At 46.0% G+C, this 24,544-nt stretch overlaps 1 protein-coding gene across 1 annotated transcript; it reads right to left on the bottom strand.

Moving 5' to 3' along the window:
- Positions 1–261: 261 nt before the first annotated feature.
- LOC122171079 (valosin containing protein) lies at positions 262–23,562 on the bottom strand. Its single transcript, XM_042838416.1, has 17 exons — positions 23,465–23,562; positions 18,889–19,000; positions 18,330–18,502; positions 16,108–16,250; positions 14,477–14,607; positions 12,083–12,214; positions 11,576–11,678; positions 9,599–9,732; positions 9,224–9,359; positions 8,156–8,268; positions 7,368–7,532; positions 7,156–7,278; positions 5,916–6,128; positions 4,389–4,697; positions 3,317–3,472; positions 2,806–2,960; positions 262–2,404 (listed from the first exon to the last, which is right to left on the bottom strand). Exons 1-17 carry the CDS (start codon positions 23,479–23,481, stop codon positions 2,299–2,301), a joined length of 2,421 nt encoding a protein of 806 aa, XP_042694350.1. The 5' UTR covers positions 23,482–23,562; the 3' UTR covers positions 262–2,298.
- Positions 23,563–24,544: the final 982 nt, after the last annotated feature.

Here is a 24,544-nt window from a genome sequence, read left to right as displayed (position 1 = left end):
AGCCCCAGCCACTGCTCCAGAAGTTCCCATCCCAGGGGTGCCAGCCCTTCCAGTAGATTTAATCAGTATTTGTAATTAGGAGAGGAGGCAGGGAAATGAGCTCCAAGAAACTGGGACACACAGCACCCCCCGCCTCCTGCCCCAGGCTGCAAGGTGCACAGCAGTGCCGATGCTGGATTTGCCAGCAATACTGCCCAAGCTCAGCAGTGCATGGTGGCATCCCCAAAGCACCTGTGAAGAAGAAATCTGCTCAGTGCCAGAGCTGGGTAAGGCTTTTAATAAGTCCAGAAGAGCTCCTAAAGAAATAGCCTTTTACCCTTCCCTGGATTGCAGACAGCACACTTCCCCAAGCAGCAGCACATCCCCACGAGCTGGCAGCGCTGTCCTGACGGCATTGAACGCGGGTGGTGCAAGGACAGCCAGGCACTGTGCTGGAATGGGTCTCTGAACTAGGTCAGACCACCTGAGCAGGTGCTGCCCAGCCTCCCAGGGGCTCCCCCGGCCTCCTCCTGCAGCCAGCAGCAGGTCGCTGTGCTATTTAAGCAGTGTTCTCAGTTTTGGTGAGTTTTTCCCCAGCCCCTCTTTTCTCCTGGATAGCCCCATCATTCTGCCACACTGGGATTCCCCTCACTCCTCATTTCCTTCCCTTTATGTCCAGGTGATCTGATGGAGTTCTTCTAAATGTGGCAGCCTTTGGGGCCAAAACGCCCTGGAGTCTCCCCAGCAACCCTGTGGGCACCTTTACTGCTCATTCCAGCACAGTCTCTACTTACTCATCTCTGCAAAAATCCCATTCCTGCTAGCCCTGAGTAGCTGAGGCACAGCTCTTCTGTGAATCTGACAGCCAAAACGCCAAGCACTCTTCAGTTGAGAGCTGGATCACATACAGCCTGGTGCACTGCTCTTTTGGGTGAGTGCAACAGGTAATCCCATTTGTAACATCCCACACACTGCTAAATGCACCCCAAAGCTGGACAATGCAGATGGCTGGTGAAAGATACCTACCTACCATTTGGTGGCCAAAGCTGCACATTCAAGTTAGGTAAGGAGAATCAAATTAGCCAAAGGAAATTGCTGTGACAGTTCAACCTAAGAGCATGCATCTCTCTGCCCTGTGCTGATTTCAGATCTGCAAAGACAAGGCACAGCCGTGGGCTCCAGCCACAGATGAGCAAGGGTGCACGCAGACAGAGCAGGAACCAGCCGCCAAGCCCAGGGAGGGCTTCTCTCATGTGAAATAAGCGCAGCAGAAGCACATTTTTCAGTTAATAGAAAATAAAGCAAGGATCAGAATGTGAAAGGGAGGAAAAAAAAAAAGCACAAGAAGTGGATCAAAATCTGACTACTGAGACTGCATGGAATCACAACAAAAAGCAGGCTCACAGCAAAGAACCAAACCTTTCATCAGAAGCCCAAAGGGACACAGGGATTGTTTCCACAAAGGTGGAAGTCTCCTTGCAGAGTCTTACAAAAACTGCTGCTACAGCATCAGAGGAAGCTTCCATTCCCTAACCACATTTGGGTTATCCTGCATCATAAGCTTAGGAACAGCCCAGGAACCCTTCTGTGACCATCTTCAAGCAGGGCTGATGAGAAGAGGATACCTCAGGGAGTCCTTTGCTGCACAAGAGCCAAAGCAGCAAGAGACCCAACAGCTCACAGCCAGCACTGGAGAAGCAACACCAGATACCTGCCATTTAACTCAGTGCTTACTTCCAAGTTGGGGCACAGGAGAGAGACTGTCCAACCACTTTCTTCCATTAGCATCAAAGAGCAACTACACACACTCCAGGAAAACGCACAAATATTGGCTGTGCTACACAAGAGAGGCAGCTGAGAAGCGTTCAAGACTGCAAGTGAGACATGGGATTTACAAGGCAGTATTGCCAGTGCTGTGGCAGTACTACATAAAGGAATTGCCAGAGCCTAGAGGCTAGAGTTTTGTGGGATTTTATTCTTTTTTTTAATTATTATTTTTGTATTTTTTTTTTTTATTTTTTTTTTTTTTTTAATACAGGCTAGCGTTGTACCCTTTGCTAAAGCTGCTGATTCCGCCACATAAACTAGAACAGAAATTTCTCAGAAATTAAGTAGGATCCCCTCCTTGTTAATTCACTGTCTGCCTCCCAACTGAACATCGGTCTGGATTTGTGTTTGCAGAAAACATCCCCTGTACAAAGTCTGACGTGCACCTACACTGTTCTCACTGAGGAATGAAGAAGCCGAGAGTCCATTAACGTTGGATTTTCCCTGTACAACGTGGCCTGATTTGGAGTTTGGTCCACTGAGGACAGCGAGTTAACCATAGAGATCATCATCGTTGTCTTCACTGTACACATTGCCCCCGCTGCCACCTCCTGTGCCTTGGCTCGGCCCAGCGCCTCCCTGGTTACCTGATGGGAACCTGCACACAGCAGTGCGGAAGAGAAGAGATGCAGTTCAGAAGCCTTCCCACAGATCAGCACAATTCCCTCCCTCCACATCAACACCCTGATGCCAAGAAGGAAAAGGTCAAGAAGCGCAGTGAAGTCTTATGGCAGGTCATAAAAAGGCTTACAGCGCTGCCAGATGTTGCTTGCATTAAAGGAAAAAGGGTTGATGGGCTTCAGGAGCACTAACAGAGCAGCTGCAACTGGCCTGCAGTGCAGTTGGTACCCACCACGTGCTCAGCTGGCTGTAAACGCTGGGGAGAATGGGAAAAAGCAGTGGAAGAGGGATTGTTATCAGAGTACATCAAAACTGCCCTCGGCGCTCTGTTCCTGGGGCTAACCACCTCGCTCTGCCCTCCCCGCCTCCCTCCATTACCTGAAGCTGCCAAAGCCGCGGCTCTGCTGTAGAGTCTGTGCAAACATCTCGTATTTCCTGATATCATTGTCGCTGACAGAGCGGCGAGCAAAGCGCATGGCCTCCTCAAAGTGATCCCTGCGTATCTCAGGAACCGGGTCATCCTCCTCCACTTCCTGCAGCAGGACGGAGAGCTGAGATGAGCCACGTGCAGCTCAGCACCTGCCCACACCTCCCTCTGGGTCAGGATGCATCAATACCCACTGAGACAGGGGCTAGAGGGGGATGCTGCAGCAGACTGACTCACAGCTGCTGCAGGGGCCTGCTGAGCAATGCCAGTGACGAGGCACCACAGGAGGCCCTCGCCCTCCCACAAGAAGAGAACAAAGTGCTCCAGCTCAGCACTCTGTGCCAAGAGCCTACAGCCTACTCGTCCTCATCTGAGGATTACTGAGAAAAACTCATCATCCCTCACCCACAGGCAGTGGGCTGCCTATCTCATAAGTAGGGAAGCTCAGAGTGCCCCACTCACCATGGCAGAAGGGTTGGTCTGCCTCTCACGTTCTCGCCTGATCTCACTCTCAATGGACTCTCGGATGGCCAGTTTGCAGGCACGCTGGCAAATTTCTGTCAGGTCAGCCCCCGAAAAGCCATTGGTCATCTTAGCTAGGAAATCCAGGTCAACATCCTAGCAAAACAAACAAACAAACAAAAAAAAAACAACATACCCCACAAGGAAAGCATTTACACCTTGTACTCTCAAATGGCAAAGAGGTGCCTTAAGGCACTACCTTAACTTTGGCCAGTATGAATAAGATAAGCAGTTAAGGCTCATGTTCCTGGTAAAAGTATGCTACACACTAGGGCAGGCCACGCTTCCCCCCACACCCAGAAAGAACCTGCCACATGGCTACAAATGTCCCCCACTGCTCACTTTCAAGAAGGGGCAGGCTGACTTGACATTTCAGCTATAATTTGCTCAGATCTTAGCATTTGATATCAGTGGACCAGTTTCAGTCTGGAAATGGAGATGGGGCAGAGAGAGATAAAGAGGAACAATCTTCTCCCTTCAACTGGCACAGTGGCACCAGAACCTCCTCCTAACAGCACTTAAAAAGTTAAGCGTGGCCTACAGAAGTTTGTTCACTCGCTTTGCATCTGCTTTTCTCTGATAAATGCTATCGATTTCATTACTGCCTGCTCCCCAGGAAAGGGATATAATTCTTGTCTATGAAAGAGTTCAGCAATTAACTGCAATGGCTCCTCTTCAATTTCCATTTCCCACCCCCGTTTTCTACATTTACTTTTTCAGAGTACAAGAATCCTTTCCATCTTGCCATAACAGGCATTTCCCATTCCTGCACCGTGGGCAGAACTGTACTATGTGATAAAGCCCTGCTGCGTTACACACTGCTATCTAGCTGCACTGATACTTAGTTTTAGATCTCGAGCCTATCCCTACCTCTTCACTTCCATCCTTCAGGGATGGAAGGTTTCCCAGCTCTGCACGGTGTGTAGCAGGCACCAACCCTCTCTCTGCCCCCAGCTCATGGGGAGTATGTGGAGCACATAGCAAAATCAAACCAGATACACATAGCACCTACCTTAGCAACTGGTGATTTCCTCAGGTTGGCCTTAAGAATAGCAACTCGGGACTTCTCGTCAGGCAGGGGGATGTAGATGAGTTGATCCAGGCGGCCAGGGCGCAAGATAGCTGGGTCAATGATGTCTGGCCTGTTGGTAGCACCGATGATGAAGACGTTCTTCTTGGTGGACATTCCATCCATCTCTGTCAGGATCTGGTTGATGACACGATCTGCAGCACCACCACCATCTCCAATATTCCCACCTCGAGCCTTTGCAATGGAGTCCAGCTCATCAAAGAAGAGCACACAAGGGGCTGCTTGGCGGGCCTGCAAAGCAAAACGAATGATTAAATACCATCAAGCAAGGAGCACACTGGTTTCATACTAATCCTCCCTCTAGAATCAAAGCAGTTCAGAAGAGCATCAGAGCACTGTCACCTCCTGGAGAGCTTGAAGGAGCTGCTTTAGAGCTGTCTCCTGCAAACAAACCCTCCATAAACTCTACTAATAACAAAATAATTTCCCCAAAGCTGGGATCACTGTGAACCAGACAGGCAGAAGGTGTCAGCTCTGATGGCTAGAGGGTAACTGCCTGTGCAAGAACTCTCCATTCAAGATCTGGGATATCACTTTGTTGTTCAAGCACTGGGGTATTTAGATGCCGTGTGGAAGGGGGAGATCTAGTCACTGCCTTCAGTACCAAACATGAAGTCAGAGAGAAAAGGGAGCCACATGCTTCTTCAAGGTGTGCAGCGAGAACAGGTGCAAACTGCCGCAAAGAAAGTTTCAATTAGAAATAAGGAAAAAAATCCTTCGCAACAAGAGCGTTCAAACACTAGCACACAGGGCTACAGATGTCAAGGATTCTCCATGCTTGGCATGTGTCCAGAACTAATATACACGAGGTCCTATCATATGCAAACCAAATTTCCAAGTTGTCTCTGTGCTCTGGACAAACACTTGGAGCAGATGGTATCTGAGGCTCTTTTCCAACTGACAATTTTTTCCTCTCATTCTTCCTTCGACTTTGCCCTTTCAGCAGCTTCCCTGACCTTGCAAGAGGACTCCCACGGTAAACAAGACATGTACCTTCTGGCACAGGAGGTGACACTATCTACAGGGACCTGGGTAGTAGGAGTCAAACTCCTTTCTATGTCCTCCATACTGAAGAACAAGAACCTGTAGGATGCTTTGAACATCTGTAGTGGATATTACATGATGAGGTTTCAAAATAATTACTAGATATGTGGGGGATGTTTATGTCACCCTAATGCCGGCCTCACTGCTAAGGCACTGGGGCATTTGTCATCTGTAATAACAGGTACTGACTGTAGAAGGACAAATCCATTTACGTATCTAGCTTCCCAAAGAGAATTAAATCCCCAGCAACAGGAAAGCAGCCCCTGCTCACACTGCTAGTTGGAGAAACACAAAATACACAAACAATAACCAGGCCAGTTCGGACAGTGCAGTCCCAGCACAGTGGAGACAGTATGTGGGACATCTACGCACAAATACAGAACAGGGAGCAGAATAAACACCTACCTTGTCAAAGATCTCGCGCACATTGGCTTCTGACTCTCCAAACCACATGGTGAGCAATTCCGGCCCCTTGATGGAAATGAAGTTTGCCTGGCATTCATTGGCAATGGCTTTGGCCAGAAGTGTTTTACCACAACCAGGTGGCCCATAGAACAGAACGCCCTTTGATGGAGTCATGCCAAATTTGAGGAACTTGTCTGGGTGCTCCACAGGATACTAAATTAGAACAATAACACAAAAACCTTAAAACGGACCGCAAAAGGCCTGTGCTTTGTTCCTACCAAAAAGAAACCCCAAAGAAGCAAAACAAACAAACAACAACAAAAAACAATTGAAAAAACACCCTGAGATTTCTCGTGAGTTAAATACAGGATTCTGTCTGCTCAGGGCCATTGGAGTTTTTTAAATGGGGACTGGTTTGAAAAGCACCACAGCTAAACTGCAAAGTTGCCCTAAACAGTCCGTTTACTCTTAAGGACTCAACACTACAATTTGGGCAGTTTTCCAGCACACTTAAACCTAGCTTTGCTCTGCCCTGCAGAAGCAAAAGGGAACAAACAGCTCATCATCCAACCTAGTCAGCTCTGTCCTCCAGAGATAGGCAAGGTGTCTAATGTGAGCACTTACCCTTAGCAACAAGGTCAGATCTAGGCAATGACTGAACACCAGAAAATTAGACTGAAAATTAATGGGTTTTTGTTGTCGTTTGGTTTGTTTTTAACACTCAGACAAGGTGTCTCTGCAGTGCTAACTGAAAGCAGGAATGTATCAAAACCCAGCCATACTGATGCAGACACAAGAAGCTTCCACAGAGCATTTGTGACTCTTTGTGTCCCTTCATAGCATAGTTCACTATTACTTCTCACCTGTCCCTATGCTAGCAGTGACAAAAAGCTCTTTGAAGGCTCAGTGCAAAGAATTTTCATTCACCTTCTGGCATATAAAGCCACTAATAAAGCATGATAAAACTCTCAGCAGTGGTCTCCACTTAAGCAGAACTATTGCTGTTCCTGCACATAGCACAAGATACGCTAAAGATGTCACTGCAGACTCAACTAAGGAAAGCCTGACAGGAAAGTTGCTTCGCAAAACCTTCCTCTCCCTCCGCTCACTAACACAATATTAGGGTATTTTCAGTCCACTACAAGCAATTACTCTAAAAATCTCAGCATTTCACAGTCCAAAACAGAATACTGAGATTCTTTTTACGCTGACTTGGCAAAAATCCGTTGGAAATCCTCACCTGTACAAGCTCCTGGAGTTCTCTCTTTACATCTTCTAGACCACCAATATCTTCCCAGGTAACCTGTGGCACCTCCACCACAGTCTCCCGAAGAGCAGAAGGGTTGCTCTGGCTCAGAGCCCACTGTTAATAGAAGAAACAGAACTGTATCATGTCACGATAAAACGTCTCAGATAATGCACCTAGAAGAAAAAGGGGCAGTTTTGCATTACCCTGAAGTCATCCATGGTCACAGCCAGCGAGTTCATAACTTCAGCATCAATGGTTTCATCTTCCAGGTCTATGAGATCCATCTTTTTTCTGATGGCCTGAAGAGCAGCTTCTGAGCAAAGAGCAGCCAAGTCAGCACCAACATGTCCATGGGTCTCATTTGCCACCTGAAAGCAAAGCACTGACTATGACTCACAGGGATACAAGCAAGCATTCACAAGGAAAGGCATGCTCTGGTCACTCATTCAGAGGTGCAGTGAAACTATGAAATACAGGAATGTCAGTGCTCCACTGTGGTTTTCAGGAACAGTACTACCACATATTTAACAGGCAGAGACACTATTCTGTGCCCTGTCTGAGATCAAAGTTATAATTGGAATTCAGAAGGTATGCAGAAAGACAATCACAAAGGCTGGAGCTCTTCGCTCAGGATAGAGATTGCAGGAAAAAAAATGAGTGTCCCAAATCACCACAACATTCATATCCCTAAGAGCTGTTTTAAACTTACTTCATTTTTGAAGAGAATGCCACAACAAACACAAGAGGACAGTGGCAGTCCACATGCAGATTCTACTGACACATGACTGCTTCACTCTGCAGTGCCATTCTTAATGAGCAAGAGAGGATTTTGGTCACTGCCAAACTAATTAGAAGAAAGCTCAGAGTCACACATCCACCAGTTTAAAGATGTGCTAAACGAGCAACTTTTGCTGGTCAAAGCCATAACAGCTCTTCCACTATGAAACACTGCACAATGAACATTCACCTTTTCCAACATCATGCTGCTCACCTGTTCCAGATCCACATCATCAGCCAGTTTCATATTTTTTGTGTGGATCTGCAGGATCTCCAGGCGACCAGTTGCATCTGGGATACCAATATCTACCTCTCTGTCAAAACGACCTGAGGAACACAAAACATTAGTTATGCTACTGATTCTACAAACCAAAGCAGCTGCAGTGACTGTTTTCTTCCAACTGAGCAACCTGACAAGCCATAATTTTAGAAAATGCCAGAGCTTTGAGTTTCTCTACAGCATCCTTCAGCATAGAGTCAGATCAGAGAAGGAGAGGCCTTAGCAGGGTGAGGAAAGTCTATGTTAACTAGAGTTCAGGATTACAAAAAAACAGATTGCTACTGGTTTAGTAACTTTCTTCTGCATCATTTGCAGAAAAAGATGCTTCTCCAAGATATCGCAAGACATTTTTGTTTACTCCTATCTCTGTGTCCTGAGCATAAGAACTTGAGAGAACAATTTACCTTTTCAGAACTTTTTAGTACTCATCATACCAATACTCAAGCAGTGAAATGCCAAAAACTAACATGGGGAGGCAGAAAGCCTACATATTACTGAAATACTAACTGAAATACATATGTCTATCATTAGCCTCCAGTAATGCCTCTGCAGACTGAAGATGCCTTTTTGTCCTGTAAACTAGACTGGCTTGCTATTACAGTCTTCACTGCTCGTATACCAGACATTCAATCACACCGCAGAGCTTTGGAAACCCAGATCTTGGAAACTACCTGACTCCTCACCAATAAAAATTAAGAGAAGCCAGAAAATCGTTCTGCAGCCTGAGGCATGAACATCCTCTCAAGAAGCCATTTACTCCTTCAAGCTAGCCTCAACTAAGAAAGGCTACTACTAGATTTCAAGTATTCTGTTATTTCCATAAGACTAGAAAATTATACCAAAGCCCAGAATCCTAGAAGTTAACCTCAAACAAGCAGTCAGAGACAAATCACAATCAACAAACACAGAAAAGGTTTAATATTAATTTTCAGTCTTTTCAAGGCTCCTGAAGCATAGCCTGTAATAAAGTATCTGACAGACAAAACAAGATAAACCAGTTACCAAATCGCCTGAGTGCTGGGTCAATGCTGTTAGGTCTGTTGGTAGCTGCCATAACAATCACGTGTGCTCGCTGTTTCAGCCCGTCCATAAGAGTCAACAGCTGGGACACTATGCGACGCTCCACCTCTCCATGCGTCTGTGGGGACGGAAAGCAATGATCAGACTTAAAACTCCTCAGCACAGCACAGGTATTAGTGCTGCACCACAGCAGACAGAAACTAGAACCACCAGCTGCTTAGAAACATTGTGCATGACACACAGTTTCTCTCAGGTCCAACTGCTGCCTTGCCCTATACTCAGAGCACGGAGATTCATGCCAGTTGCTACCAAAAAGGGTGTACAGATGCATCTTAAGCTCCCAAAGGCTATTTTTACCTTCTCTCTTTTCGGAGCAATGGCATCCAGTTCATCAATGAAAATGATGGCAGGTGCATTCTTTTCAGCTTCTTCAAAGGCTTTCCTCAGGTTGCTCTCAGACTCACCGGCCAGCTTGCTCATGATCTCAGGACCTGAAAAATAGCAGCACTGTGGCACCCAGAAGAGAAGCAGCCAGCTCCAAGGCATGCAGCTGAATTTTTTCAGTACAACATTCACATGGGAGTATCTATATTTCAAGCCAAAGCAAACACTATCAACCAAATTCACTAAATTTGCAGCTGAACAGGCAAGAACAGCATGCGGAATTACTTTCTATCGTTACTCCGGTGTCTTCAGTTTACTCTAACAGAACGCAGTACTTGACTACAGTGAGCTACCTTTAGCTGCCTCTTTTCTTACCCTATTTCACACTTGGTGAGCTTCTCTGTAATGTGCCACCACACACTTAATGCCAGTCCTAGCTTGCGAGAAAAGCAATCAAATTATATGGTGATGAATTACCAGAGTAGGGAAGGAAAAAGCTGTAAGATACCGAAACTGTCTTCAGCTTGTTTTACACAGGTCAGCATTTACCTCTGTACAAGTTTATAAATAAGCTCCAAAACAAAACAAACAAGTATGAACAAAAAAACGCATACACAACCAATAAAAAAGACCAAACCCACAAGCAAACAGCCAAAAAAGCACCCCATGCAACCTCCCCCCAGAACATTAATTCATAAAAATACCAACACATCAATTCCAGAAAGGACAGCAATCCCCTGAGACTTCCTACAATTGCTAAACTCTAACACTCAATCTGATTTGTTTAGGTTTTTTCCATCATGATGATGGGAGTGATCACGAAGACAAAGTATGCTTCTTCAGAAGGATCCAAGGAAAAGAAACCTGACCCTCAGGAGTGTAAAGCTGCTAGCTGAGTGAAGTGCTCTAGCTGCAGAGCCACTGGTGCAGGCAGGTACTGTTTCACTTCAGGTAACTTGGCAATTCACACCAGCTCTGTCTACTGCCTGCTACTTCAGTTTTGGGATGAGCAGACAGCGCATCACTAATCCTGACAACAAATGCCATTTTTACAATGCAACAGAAGCGCAAGTCTGTGAAGACCAGCTTATTATCAGCTCATACACTTAGGAAGGATAAGACAAGGGCAACGTGTGCGTAGAGATGTCCATTTACTTCTGACATCTTCAAATAAAAAGCAAGTTAATTCACTACCACAGGTCACTCCCATGACATCTTGAGATAAAAAGCACATACTGCTGCTCTCTGCTATGCTTTCACCTTCGTGGGTCTCATTAAAATCATAGGAGAGAGGAAAAGCAGCAGTTCTCAAGTACAAACATTCAGTTATTGTAGCACTGATTGTAAAACGGGAGAGAAGAGTACTGAGGAAAATTCAGAATTTTGTCTTCAGAGTGGACACAAACTAGTACCTATCTATCTCAACTGCTGTTAAGTGATAATGATCAGCATGAGGTTCTGCCTTTTGTAGCTAAGTTCCAAGGTGCACATTACAGCTTTCAGGAAAAGTTCCTCCCAGCTAAAGAAAAGTGAAACAAAACAGGTCTTGTACTTTATTTGAAGGGAAGATAAATGCAATGCAGAGTAGCTTCTCTTCTGAATAAAATATGCTGGCAAAAAAAAAAAAGTGTTTACACCCATATACATGGAATAATCTCACTGCTTCACTCCTAGCTGTGCCCCTACAACATAAATGAACACTCAGACAGACTGTAAGTTCCTGCAATGCAAAGCTGCCTTTCAACCACTACACTTAAGTACGGTGCCACTACAGATTCTTCTGCACAAATGGCCTCTAAGCAACTCTAGGGGGGCACGTGAAAGAGGTAAGCAAGGACAGACGTCAAGGACACAGTGTGCCTACATAAGTCTTATTTAAACCATTCATTACCATTAGCTGGATGAATGATTACACGGCAGATCTTGGTCCAAAGCAGACCCAAAACTTACCATTAATCAGGAAGAAGAAAGCCCCAGTTTCATTGGCCACTGCTCGGGCAATCAGTGTTTTGCCAGTGCCAGGTGGACCATATAGCAGGATTCCCCGTGGAGGCTAGGAAAAGAGATTTAGGTGGTAAACTAGTATCAGAATGCCTAAGAATCTTCACAATGAAATTCCAAGCATTTGATAAAGTCAGTCTGAAATGATGATGCAACCTCATGCAACAGCTGCTACGCTACCATCAACACCCTGACTACTTTGCATGACACACAAACAAAAACCTCGCCAGTAACCAACAGTGCTTATTCAAAACATTGCTCTGTTTTGCAAGTGCCACTGCTTCAATCTGTAAAACACGTAAGGAAATTCTCCCCTAATACCAGCAAAAAGGAAGACACACAACACACAAGTTATTCCTCTTACTTATTCCCCTCCAGTACACCCTAAGCCTCCTACACAATGAGCCATCAGTGAAAGCGAGACCACTCACCCACCTGATGCACACAGGTGCTTACCTTCACCCCTATGGCCTTGAAGAGAGCAGGATGTCGGAGGGGAAGTTCCACCATCTCCTTGATCTGAGCCAGCTGCTTCCGGCAGCCACCAATGTCATCATAGCCCACCTCATTCAATGACTCTTCTTCATCCTACCAGGAAGGAAGCTTATCAAACATTTGAGAGAAAACAATAGTTTGACAATCCCTCCCCAGATCCAGGAGCCTGGGCTTTTGCTCAGCGTCATTTCTTTGTCGTTTTGAGAATCTCATTTCCAAGTCTTTCTCACGTCTCACATTTGTTTCTTAGCTCTGACTACCCAAACATACAGCGGCAATTGCCTGCCACAGGAGGTATCCCAGAGAACCCCCATAGAGACAGGGTCCATCCCAGGGACCCCTACAGGGGGTTCTCAGCAGAACCCACCCTGTTGGACAACACCCTGAAGCTAAAAAACTGAAATGTCCTTGCCTCTGCACAGTGTTTTTCAGCAACAACTAACATCAGTATGTTATCAACACTGTTTTCATCTTAAAGCTAAAACGTAGCACCATACCAGACACAATGAAGAAAATCAACTCAAGGAAACAAGGACACTGTAACATTAGGCCACTCAAAAATCATAAATAAACATCAGGTGGAATCTTACAGGGGTTCAAAGGCTCACCAAGCCTGTAACACTATTTCAATACGAGACTGTCCCTGACAAGTGCTGAAGATCTCCAGGGATGGAGATTCCTGATCTCTCTAGGCTCTGCTCTAGGCCTCAGGGAAATCTTTTTTCTCTTATCTGCCAGGAACTTCTCTTGACTCAGCTTGTGCTACTGCCTCTAGTCCTGTCCCTGGGCACCGCTCTCAGTAAAGTCAGGTTGCCTACACCTTTCACAGAATCACCTGGGTTGGAAGGGACCTCAAGGATCATGTAGTTCCAACCCCCCTGCCTAGCAGGGCCACCAAACACACACATTCAGATCAGGTTGCCCAGGACCCCGTCCAACCTGGCCTTAAACACATCCAAGGACGGGGCATCCACAACCTCCCTGGGCAGCCCGTTCCAGGGCCTAACCACTCTCCTTGTACAGAACTTCCCCCTGACATCCAACCTAAATCTTCCCTCCTTCAACTTCGATCCATTTCCCCTAGTCCTGCTGTTGTCAGCCCTTTTGAAGAGTTTACTCCCCTCGTGGGTGTAGGTTCCCTTCAGGTATTGATAGGCTGCAATGAGGTCACCCCGCAGCCTTCTCTTCTCCAGGCTGAACAAGCCCAGCTCCCTCAGCCTGTCCTCATAGGGGAGGTGCTCCAGCCCCCTGATCATCTTAGTCGCCCTCCTCTGGACCCTTTCCAAAATCTCAATGTCTTTCTTGTACTGAGGGCTCCACACCTGGACACAGTACTCCAGATGGGGCCTCACAAGAGCCGAGTAGAGAGGGACAATCACCTCCCTGTCCCTGCTGACCACCCCTCTCCTGATGGAGCCCAGGATCCCATTTGCCTTTCGAGCTGCCAGAGCGCACTGCTGGCTCATGTTCAGTCTCTCGTCCATCAGGACCCCCAGGTCCTTCTCTGCCGAGCTGCTCTCAAGGACCACTCCTCCCAGCCTGTACGGGTGCCTGGGGTTCTTCCGGCCCAAATGCAAAACCTTGCACTTTGCCGTGTTGAACCTCATTAGGTTCACCCAAGCTTTCCAGCCTGTCGACCTTTCAACCTTGCCAGCAGGCCTGCTGCTTCACCTTTCCTACTCTAGGCCACATAGGCCCACTCTCCCAGCCCCATCTCATTTCTTTTGACCTCCACCTCGTCATTATTTTGGTAACCTTGGCTGAACCTGCTCCTGTCTGCCTCTGTGGTGTCCTAATGAGCCCAAGGAGGACTCATTCAGTGTCCAACAACTGTTAGACAGAGAGGGAAGCTAACCAGAAAACAGCACTCAATCTGATTTGCAGCTAGTTAAAAGGCAGTCATGGCAAATTACTCCTATTCCTGAGATTTCCTATTCTATAAAAGTAAGGTGGCCTACTCCTGATGGACCAGCCACTTAGGCTGCCTTAAACTTTGGATGTCCCAGGTTAGATATCTCAAGAGCTTGAAATAAAGGAACTCTGGAATTAAATGATGCATTTAATGTCCATAAATTCCACTCAGTGCCCAGCACTAGATATCTGGAAGCAGATGCAAAACCAGCTGCTACCAAATTATGGCCTAGGCATTAGTGTAATCTCAGTATCTGAGGAAGGACAGTGGAAGCACATTTCTCCAACCACTGCCAGCAGCAGCTCATCCCCTGGAAACAGAGCTTCCAGCATAGCATTCAACACACAAAATGCCATTCCCAGAGCTGAAAGCACTGTCACAGAAAGAGATTTTACAGGGCAGACTGGAGTCAGTACAAGAACTGTGTGCAGGATCCCGCTCACCTCTCGTTTGATGGGCTCTCCCTCGCAGTGGATCACAGTGTCTGGAGCCACTATGCAGTAGGGGCTTGGATCTGTCTCCACCACTTTGAACTCCACTGCACGCATCCCTCCACGCACCAAGAAAATGTCACCTGTGAAAACCCACAATTCAGTACCCTGTTGCAACTGACATCTACAAATGTCCATCCCTATACTATCCAGCAGCCTCAGAGGACAAGGAAATAGGCTATATATGCATATGCCACTGGCATTTTTCATACTGCTTTGTATTTCAGACTCAAGAGCTGCAAATACTGTGACTGTCAGGACATCATTCAGATCTGCAGCAGTTTAATTTTCTTAAATTTCATGCAGAAATAAACAGAAAACAACAGAAAGGAATGCTCCAACTAAATACCAAACAATCAAGCATAATTATCATATTTATTGTCCATTCAGTTTCAATTTAGCTTTTTTAGGACTCTTTTTGTTTACCAGAAAAGAAAAAGCCCTTTAGATTCTGTTTAGAAAAAAAAAATAAACACGCTAATAATAGGGTTCAAAAGAAAGATGTTCATGTTTTTCTCTGTTGCCTTTAGAAACTAGCTATCAATTTACAAATGAGCTGCCTGCTTGCAGTGTATAGCCCAAGGGACAGTAGACAGCACAACTGCAAGTGAAAATTTGTGAGACAGGAAAAACCAAAGGCAGACTGAAATGGTGTGCCAGCCTGAGCAACCAAAGGTTTTCAAGAAATACACAGAGCAACATGAGACTCGATCCCAAAAAGGTTGTTTCTTTACACAGCTCCCCAACTGCCCCACTTTGACTCCCAGTGCCTTACGTCTGAGAACAGCAACTGCAGGCTGTTTCACTAGAGAAATTCACTCCAGCGACCATCTGTACATTGCTTTTGCCACTACTGCTCCAACCAGGTGACTTCCTGGAGTGGCCATTCCAGCCCACACAAGGACATGCAAAGATAAGCCCTGAATGTCCTATTACAGCCTACTGGCTCAAAGAACGAATTCTATCCAGAAGCAATGAGGGAAGGGACAAAAATCTCTAACGTAATAAAAAACTTTGAATTTATCTCAGGAAGTTGTTACCAGTTGCAACAACTGCTTGTTTCTAGAAGCAGAATAATATGTTATTAAATACAACTCCTGACTGAATTGGGCCACAGAAACTAGAAAACTTTATTCAACTTGCACTTGATATACTTGATAATACTGTATTAGAACGCACTCGTTCCAGCAGATGTGCTACTGGTATTGCTCTAAAACTGCAATTGGTTTTCTAAGCACTCTCTCAGTCATTAACTGATTTTGAAGAAGTGAATTTAATGAAAGTGTCACCTGGTATATCCAACCAATTGCTTAATACAGAAGCAAAGACCCAATCCTCTCAAATTGTAGCAACTTAGTTTAAGATTTTCTCCCAAGTTCTACCCAAGCTTTTTATTTTTATTTATTTATTTTTTTAAACATACTCACACTCTGGGTAGCAAAAAAGATGAATATCAGTATCAGTAAAATCTCACTCTAAAGATGCCAGTCTGATGCCTTGCAAAGATCTGTCCATAGAAATCACCTTTACTCAGTCTCAGGACTACAGCACATAACCAGGACATCAATAACAAGTGCTGTTACCTTTCCTGATTGGTCTGTATGCTTCCAGGAAGTATGGTTTGAGATAGACCTCAAAGAGATTCCCCGTGATTCCTTCTACTGTGTCATCGATCGGCAGCACGTGGATACGTTTGCCATACTTCACATCTGGGCAGGGCTGGATGCTGCAACAGAAGAAAACATCAGTTGGCCACATCACCCTGGACTTACACACAGGTCTGAAAAAGGTGGTATTTCTTCTCAGGCCGGTACAACTCCCAGAAAGGACTATCCAAATCCTTGCTGAGACTTCCCACCTTCCTAAGAACATTTAAATGCTGAGGAACAAAACACCCTAGAGAGCTCGTCTACACATCACACCTTCCTTCATTCCATCCAACCCTGCTGGGAGTTTCATACTTTCTTCCTGCTCTTCCACCAGGATGTCCTTCACTAACCCAAAATTCACAAATTACTAGAGCAGAAAAATGACCTGCAGGAGTTACAAGCTATTTTTTGTTTCAATAAGGAACTAGCTACAGCTGAACCAACTGTAGGGAAAGTGGAGATGCGGGTACCTTTTGTCTTTCATCTCTCTCTTGTAAATTACCACAAGGAATCAGAGCCTCCTGATACACAGCAAAGGTTCTCAAAGTACCAGTCAGCGGTAATCAGCTTGCAGCCAGGTATCCATCCATATGATATCCCACTTTTCAGAAACTGAAGCTTAGGTGGAAGTCCTAAGGCCCTTTCTCCCATTTTAAATAAACACTGCAACCATCATTTTACAGTGTAGGTGTGTAGGCCAAAAGCCCGCTGTAGTGACAGCTGCAGCTGAAAAGTAGAAAGCTCAAACTGGCTTTGCCTGCTTAAGAAAAGCCTACATAGAATTGCAACTGACTGCACCATTTTTTATGCACTACTTTGTTACACACTCTTCGCAGATACTTTCAACATAGGCTTTACAAAGACGATACAGCAAAAGAGTAGAGGAAAAACCAGACTGCCCCAGAAGGAAAACAGTTTATGGATCACAAGCAGGAAGCGTTTAGCACATGAATCTGGATTTTGATAGAGGCTAATCTGCAGAAAGCAATACAATAAGTAATTAAATATCAGCAATAAAAACTTACAGGGCAACAAATGTGGAAGTTTTCTGACTGCTGCAACAACACTATTAACTGATTTATAGGGTTGAGAACTACCACAGACACAGTCCCATCAGAAAAGATGAATTGTTACACTAGGAAAGACTTTGAAAGTAACCCCTTATCTAAAATGAGCATTCACCTTTACTTGAAACAAACCGTGTCAGAGGACTATCCTGCTCCACACAGGGTACTGTTTAAAATTTGAATTTTCTAGTATTAGAGAGACAGGTGATATAGCTTCACCTCTCTCCTCAACAAAGTTTGTATGAAACAGTTTGCATGTAAAAGTTATGCCAGTTAACACCCTGGAAGTACAGTGCCAGGCTCCAGTTTTCCCAGAACATGTAGGAGATTGCAAGTTAGGAAGATTCTCAATCTTGGAACCGTCAGCCTTCCCATATTTAAGCCTGCATATAACACTTCTGCGCTTCCAAAGTGCACACCTGGCATTCCCTATCTCCTATAAGCCAAGATGTACTTGACACAATGTTATCTCTGAACCCTCTCCAAGTGTTGCACAACAAAATTATTCCTGCAACACTTTTAAATAATTCCTAGGTATAAAGTTACTTTCAGAACAAAACCTGAAATTTAGACATTCTGAATATAAACATATTCTGAGGTCTTTTAATCTACACTGCTTCACGCTTTTTATATCCATCCCCAGCACATTTGAACACTTGTATGTCACAAGGCAGCTGGGTTCTTAAGCTAGATACCGTGAGATAGGTTACAATATTGTTTGATGCCTTCCATTGTTATTCATATAGACATAAAAAAAAACCCAGAATTTGCAAGTTCATCTGACAAAGTAAACTTGGGATCATTGAACTACCCAATTTAACTACAGGAGCTATGTTTGTGAAAGAGCTAAAGACATCAAGAATCTTTACCATCAATTTTCAGTATTAATCTGAGTGTGTACACAGTCAGAAACACGTGCAAAAGTGAAGTCAGATCCCTGATGGAAGCCACACACTTGGAAACATTTCAGAGATCTTTTCTAAAAGATATAAAAATAATTCCTGCAAACTTTGTCTCTAAATTCAGAGCCAGTACACAAATTACATAGGCAACTAAGGCACACGCACTTGTTAGCAAGCCAGTCCCCACCTGATCACGTCACCCAGGCGCACTCTCAGGTTGTTGCGAACCACCCTATTCATGCGAATCTTCTCATCGGAGCAGGTATCATCTGACAGAACAATGCAGACTGCTTCTCTCCTCTTCTTTCCTTTTAGGAGAACAGTGTCTCCTCTGAACAGCTGCAATTCATCCATTTTTGCCTGTTAACAGTAAGAACATTAGAACAAGCCTTTGATAAGACAAGAATTCAAGCATTTGAACGCAAGTCACTTGACCTTGGTGAATTATGGGAGTGACGTACTGAAGCCACAAAGACACTGGATCTCACTGCATAGATCAAGAGCTAATCCTGAAACCAGACTGAGGGCGTAAACTCAACTGAATCTTAAAAGTTCATGATGAAAAATCCATTTTTATTCTGCTAGAGTGCTAGAAAACAAGACAGTCCAGCTCCCTCACTTGTAACAGCTGCAGTTTCTAATACAAAAAAAATTCAGATTCAGGCTGCAAAGTTAAATTTCAAATTAACACACAGCAGCTGCTTATGTATTATCTACATTAGTTTTTTTGTTAATAGATGACACACCTGGGACAGTGATACAACACTGTTGTCTTCATTGATGGCTTCATCAACAATTAACCGATTGGGCCTGTTCTTCTGCTTCAGAATAGCAGTCGATAAGTCATCTGCTTTAGAACTGGTGAAGAAAACAGAAGGACTGAGTTTAAGTGATAACACTCCTCCCTTTGCAGACACCCCCCTGCTTTGGTTTCCATTTTCTACATATCACTGTATCTTTTAGAATCTATACATGTTTGTAAAATAAAGGAGAATGTTATTCCCAAGCACCAGTTTCAGGTGTTCAACGACAACATTTCCTGTGAGTAAACATTAAGTCAGTCCCAAATGGAAATGGCTATAAAGTTATCTATGAAAAGAAGCGGTCACTGAGATGTTGCTGACAGTGTTTTCCCTAAAAGAATTACTCACTCATCTGCAACCACATGTAACCACTGCCACTGAAACAAAAGTTTAAGTCCATCTGGTGTCCGATCCCAGATAAATGGGGGAATTAAAGAACAATGCCACAGCTACCCTGACAGGAAGAGCTGGTAGGAGTTCTGCCTGTCAAGGTCTATTAGTTAAAGCGAGCAAGCCAGTGAAATTATCAAGAGCTCATTAAAAACTGTTGTTTTTTTGTTTTTTTAAGAATCCTTCTGTAATATCTTCACAGAAGTCTCTGAAGCTCTAGCACACTACACCACAAGAAATACGACAGAAAATGGCTTGCTTGACTTTGTCAAGGCAAATAGAAATAGTAAGGAAATGAAAGAAAGGCAGATTAATACACTTTCTTAAAAAAAAAAAAAAAAAAAAGCACAATTTGGAGCCAACTGATTCCTGAGGAGCTCCTGGACTTGTACTTCAGCCAGACAAAAAAGCAATATGGTTGTAACTTCCCCCAACAGACATCTGACTACTTTTCTCTAAGTTGTTCAGATGTGCCAACATCTAAGGTCACAGAAAATAATGCAGACTTCAGCTTGATTCTGACAACAATAACAAAAATGCTTTTCTCTGTCTTGAGCAAGCAGCAAAGAGCAGGCAGCTTTTTGTGGACAACCGTGTTGGCTCCATTTAGCTCTTGAGGGACAAAATAACCGGAAGTCAAACCTCGAGTGGAAGCAGAATAACAAGCACTGCTCAGTACGAATGCAGCATGCTGCAGGATGAACTGCGCTTAGCAGGGTCACTGCATCTTGAGAAGCATATCAGAAAGGTCTGTCATACCTTGTCTACAGCGTGACGTCACCCCCACACACTCAAGACAGAAGTTTTTCCAAGACAAACTTTGTGGAGCCACCTCTTTTCCCTGACACTTAGAGAGGGACAACAAGCAGCAGCCAGGGAGCGCAGTCAGTGGCTTTCTAAAAGATCTTCCAGCTTTGCATAAGTCCCAGTAGCAGAGGAAACATGTTGCAAATGACAGGGAAGCGAACAAAATAAGGAGTTGTAAAACATGTTTTTCCAGGACTGCGAGCACTGGGCAAGTCAATTTTTCCCCTTTCTTCATTCATGTGCAATGTGTAAGAAATTAATATATCCCCCTTTCAATCGTTGTGCAAAATGCTCCAGACCCACTCTCTAAACCCAGTGGGATACAAGAAAGGCTGCTGTCTACAAGCAGGAAGAAGCCCACAGCTGCCATCTTCAAGGGAAAATGCGGTCTCGGCAACGTCCTAAATAGGCTGGGACTTACACACACAGAAATAAAACAACCCTAACTGAGAAAACTGGGACCAATACGCCACCAGGCCATTAGTCAAAACAGCAAACAAATAAAGTACTTTGTTTAGCATAAGCACCTGGGCAAAGGAAATTATTTCAGTAGGTGCACTGCAAATCTCAAACTAGGGGACACCAGACAGCAACAATACCTCTATTTAGTCTGTTCAAGTTTGAATGCAAATCATACTCCTCCATACATCAGACCAGATCCAAAGGCCTTTTGATAAGAAACCATTGCCAGACTTTGGCTGCATAAATTGTCATTGAAACTGAGTAACTATCTTTTGGGATGCAGAGATTATTATGCAGTCTAAAATACATGCCAGGACACAAGATAAAATGGAAGAGAAATTGGGCAGCAAGTGAAAAGTTTCTGACCAAAGCTTTCAATAAACCAAAAGCTGCATAAAAGCTGGGGAGAAAAAGCGCAAACACTTTGCAGTACACAGCAGTGAACAGCACAGCAAGAGGTACATTTAGCTCTGCTGAATGCGAGGAGAAAGTTTTGGTACCAAAGAACTGAATCTGCAGTTTCCTAGGTAAGAAGCAAGCGCTGAATCAATGCTATCATTACATTACGGCACCTAGAGCAATCGAAGAAACTTGGAAGCATTAGAAAAAAAATCTAGAGGAATCAGCATACACATATCTAAATGTCTGGGGTCTAATTATAGTAGTTATAGTTATCCAACCTAATTGTTGTGCAAAAAAAGAAAAATAAAGGTTTTAGGAAATTACACGACAGTCACACAGGAAAGTGCCAGCTCTGACGGACAAGTGTTGCCCTGTCTTTCAGTTACAACTCAGAATATCACCATCACTACTTGTTTTTGTTCTACCTCTCCTGGGGGCTTCTCAAGCATTAACTGAAAAGCCAGAACAAAACATGCCCCTCAGAAGGAGAGCCCAAACTGAAATACTAAGCTGGAAACCTATGACATGCATTGTGATCCTCTTCTGCCAGCCCTCCTATGTGTGCTGGTGAACTCCAGTGAAGTGCCAAGACAGACACCTGGCCTGAGTAACTTTTAATGCTCCTCTATGAGTTTTCTGCCAGAGAGAAACTGCAACATCTTCAGATCACCTCCCCCACTCACCCCTATTGTCAACTCCCTCACTCATTTTCTCTCTCACTCCTTTTTTAGAGGTAGAGAGGGGCTTCTAAAATATTTCCACACTTCTAACATTTTTCTGTGCATCAGAGCACCTTTGTTCAGCAGACAGTAACACCCAAAGGCTGTAAATTATGGCAGACAACATGAAGCAAGCAGAAAATAATCACTCATTAGCCATTCTCCTAAAAAAAAAAAAAAAAACACACAAAAAAAAAAACAACAAAAAAACACTAAAGAAAAGAAACAACTAAAATCACAAGAAATCCTGATGAACTAGGGAACTAATACATTCCTGTAAGTCCGTGGCAAATACATAGTGAAAGGTCACTGACTCAAGATGGCTCCAATTTCAGCAATGAAAGTGAAAACAATCATGCCTTCTGGAGGCTGCTGGGCTTTTTTATTAACGTCCTTCTGAGACAAACCTGTCAGTAGCTTCTTACCATCCTGAGCCCAAACATCCACGATACAAATGGAGCTGCTTTCCCCAGGTAGATATTAAAAGCCATTTTATCCATTAAAGCAAATGAATGGCATTTCAGATGACTGCAGCCACTTACTGGAACAGCACAGGACGACCAAGCAGCGAGTTCAAAGGCACGCTGAAGATGAGCCAGACAGGTACACAACAAAAATCTCTCAAGAAACCACACTCTGTTAGCTCGTGCAGTGCTATAATTCAACAAGATGGCTGCCAACAGCACTGAACTAAGAACTGTGGCTAAAAGGCAACTGTTCCTTACTTGAGTAACTTTCTATGCGGTGAGAAAACTTCGCAAAAGGAAAATATGTCTTTTTCACTCAGCTAAAAAATAGTTCTATTAGACTATCACCTTCATCACAAGCTCTACCACAGACGCTGAATTCTTGGCACACCTTCAAGGAACTGATTTAGCAGGACCAGGTCTAAATTTCAGGAGTTGCAAAAGAAAATCAGAACACAAACAACAGACACTAAAGTGACCGAAAGTGCCTCTGGCAATGCCACGGAGTATTTCCGGATTCAGGGAATCAGTTCGGGCAACGTCTTTACTCATTTCAAGAGCCAACCCAGCGGTGTGAGCACGTGGGATGGAAGCTGTGGGACTGTTACTGCCCAGCTCATTTTTGAGAAGCGTGAAAGACGATCCTCAGCCCGGAACCGAGAGCGGCGCGAGGCAAAGGCACGGGAGATGAAAATAGAGCGGACCGCCTCAGCTGCCGCGGGGTCGGCCCGGCACAGCACAACACGCCCGTCTCTCCCCACGCCGAGTCACTTGCCAGGCCGCGGCCACGGCCCGGGGGTGGCTCGGAGCTCGCGGGAAGGAGAGCGGGCCGCAGCTCTGCCCCTCTCGCCGGCCGCTCCACTGCTTCCCCGCCGCCCCGCAGACAAAGCGCCGCCCGGCCGCGACCCAGCGCGGGCGGGACAGCGGGGTGCGGCGAGAAGGCCCAGCCTCACCCCGCCGTGACTCGTCGCTTCCCGGGCACGGACGGCGGGAGGGGGCGGCGAGGGCCCCCTCCGGGCACGCGCCCGGCCGGGAGCGCGAAGAGCGGCCCACCCTCCTCCCCCGGCCCCGCCTCCGCCCGCTCGGGCCTGCATGACACAGCGAGATCGGGAGCCGGAGCCGGGCCCTCGCCGCGTTCCGAACGGCTCGGCCCGGCCCGGCAGCGCCGCGCTGTGCGGCGCCGAGGCGAGGGACGGGCAAGAAGGCCGTGCCGGGCCCAACGCCTGAGCGCCGGGCCTAGGCCGCAGCCTGCCGGAAGGAGTTCACACTTACTCGGATCCCGAGGCCATGGCGCTGAGGGGAAAGGGGCGAGGGGAAGCGCGCGACGGCGGCTCCTCAGAGCGGGCGGCGGCGGCGGACGCGGGTCTCGGGACGGGCTCGCGGAGGACGCGGGTCGGGGCGCTTCGCGCTGACTGAAGCTCAGAGCCGACTCATCGGAAGGGGGAGCTCCGCCCCGCCCCGCGCCTCCTCACCTGCCTAGCAACAGCGTGCGCTGGCCAATCGGAAATTCCGCCCCGCGCGGAGCTCGGCCAATAAGAAAGCGGATAGAAAGGAGGGGGAAGAAAAAAAAGAAAGAGCGCCCTCTGTCCTTCGCCCCGCCCCCTTCCTTTTCACCTCCCAATCGTCACTAGCCAAGCGCCACAATGGTCAGCCAATCGCAGCGCTCCTCTGCTGCGGCCGCTCTACCAGACAACGCGGGCCGGGCAGCCAATAGCAAAAATCCGCCAATAGGAAAATCCAGGCGGGAGCTCCCTCCCCGACAGCGACCCGCCTCGCTTCACGGTTGGCTAGCACCTGAGCGGAGAGACACGGAGTATGAGCGCTGCAGCCAATCAGAAGGGCGGGAGCTGGTGACTGACAACTTGGCGAGCGTCACTGGTGCGATGACCGCGCACGGGCTCTGCCGGGCGCTCCGTGCGTGGGCGAAAGCGTGGGGGCGCGCGCTGTGTTGTCACGCTGGAGCCCGGAGACCCGAGGTTTGGTTTTGTTATGCTTTCTCCCAAATTTAAGGGATCTGGGGACAGTTCTGGAAGGTTTGACTCCGTAGGTTGTGACCCCTTCGAGAGGCACTGCACACCATCCACCTCCATGCACCCCAGCACCTTCCAAAGCTCTAATTTGGCTCCTGTGCTCCCCATTCCCTCTCGGGGGTAGCAGGAGCACAGCAGGAGCCCCATTGCAGGCCCACGGTTACACTAGAGGCCAGGAGAGCAGCCCTGGGTCTCAGTTGCTTTTGCTGGCTCATGCACCACACAGGAGGTCAGAGCTCCAAGCCACATACTTGAGCTTCAGTCACTTTTCTAGGCTCCAAACTGTAGTGACTGAGAAAAAAGCAAACATACAAAACACAGG

Source organism: Centrocercus urophasianus, unplaced genomic scaffold (assembly GCF_019232065.1).
Source record: "Centrocercus urophasianus isolate 14NV4802_14NV808 unplaced genomic scaffold, USGS_Curo_1.0 seq_8, whole genome shotgun sequence".
Lineage (NCBI taxonomy): Eukaryota > Metazoa > Chordata > Aves > Galliformes > Phasianidae > Centrocercus > Centrocercus urophasianus.
The sequence above is the reverse complement of the archived record's forward strand: the minus strand, read 5'-3'. Positions and strand labels throughout refer to the sequence as shown.

Excerpts from the sequence above, each read along its gene's own strand:
- LOC122171079 (XM_042838416.1), bottom strand. Across the intron at positions 14,608-16,107 it reads ATACAGACCAATCAGGAAAG|GTGACATTTTCTTGGTGCGT; the intron begins GTAACAGCACTT and ends GGGTTTTCACAG. Across the intron at positions 6,129-7,155 it reads AACTCCAGGAGCTTGTACAG|TATCCTGTGGAGCACCCAGA; the intron begins GTGAGGATTTCC and ends GTTCTAATTTAG.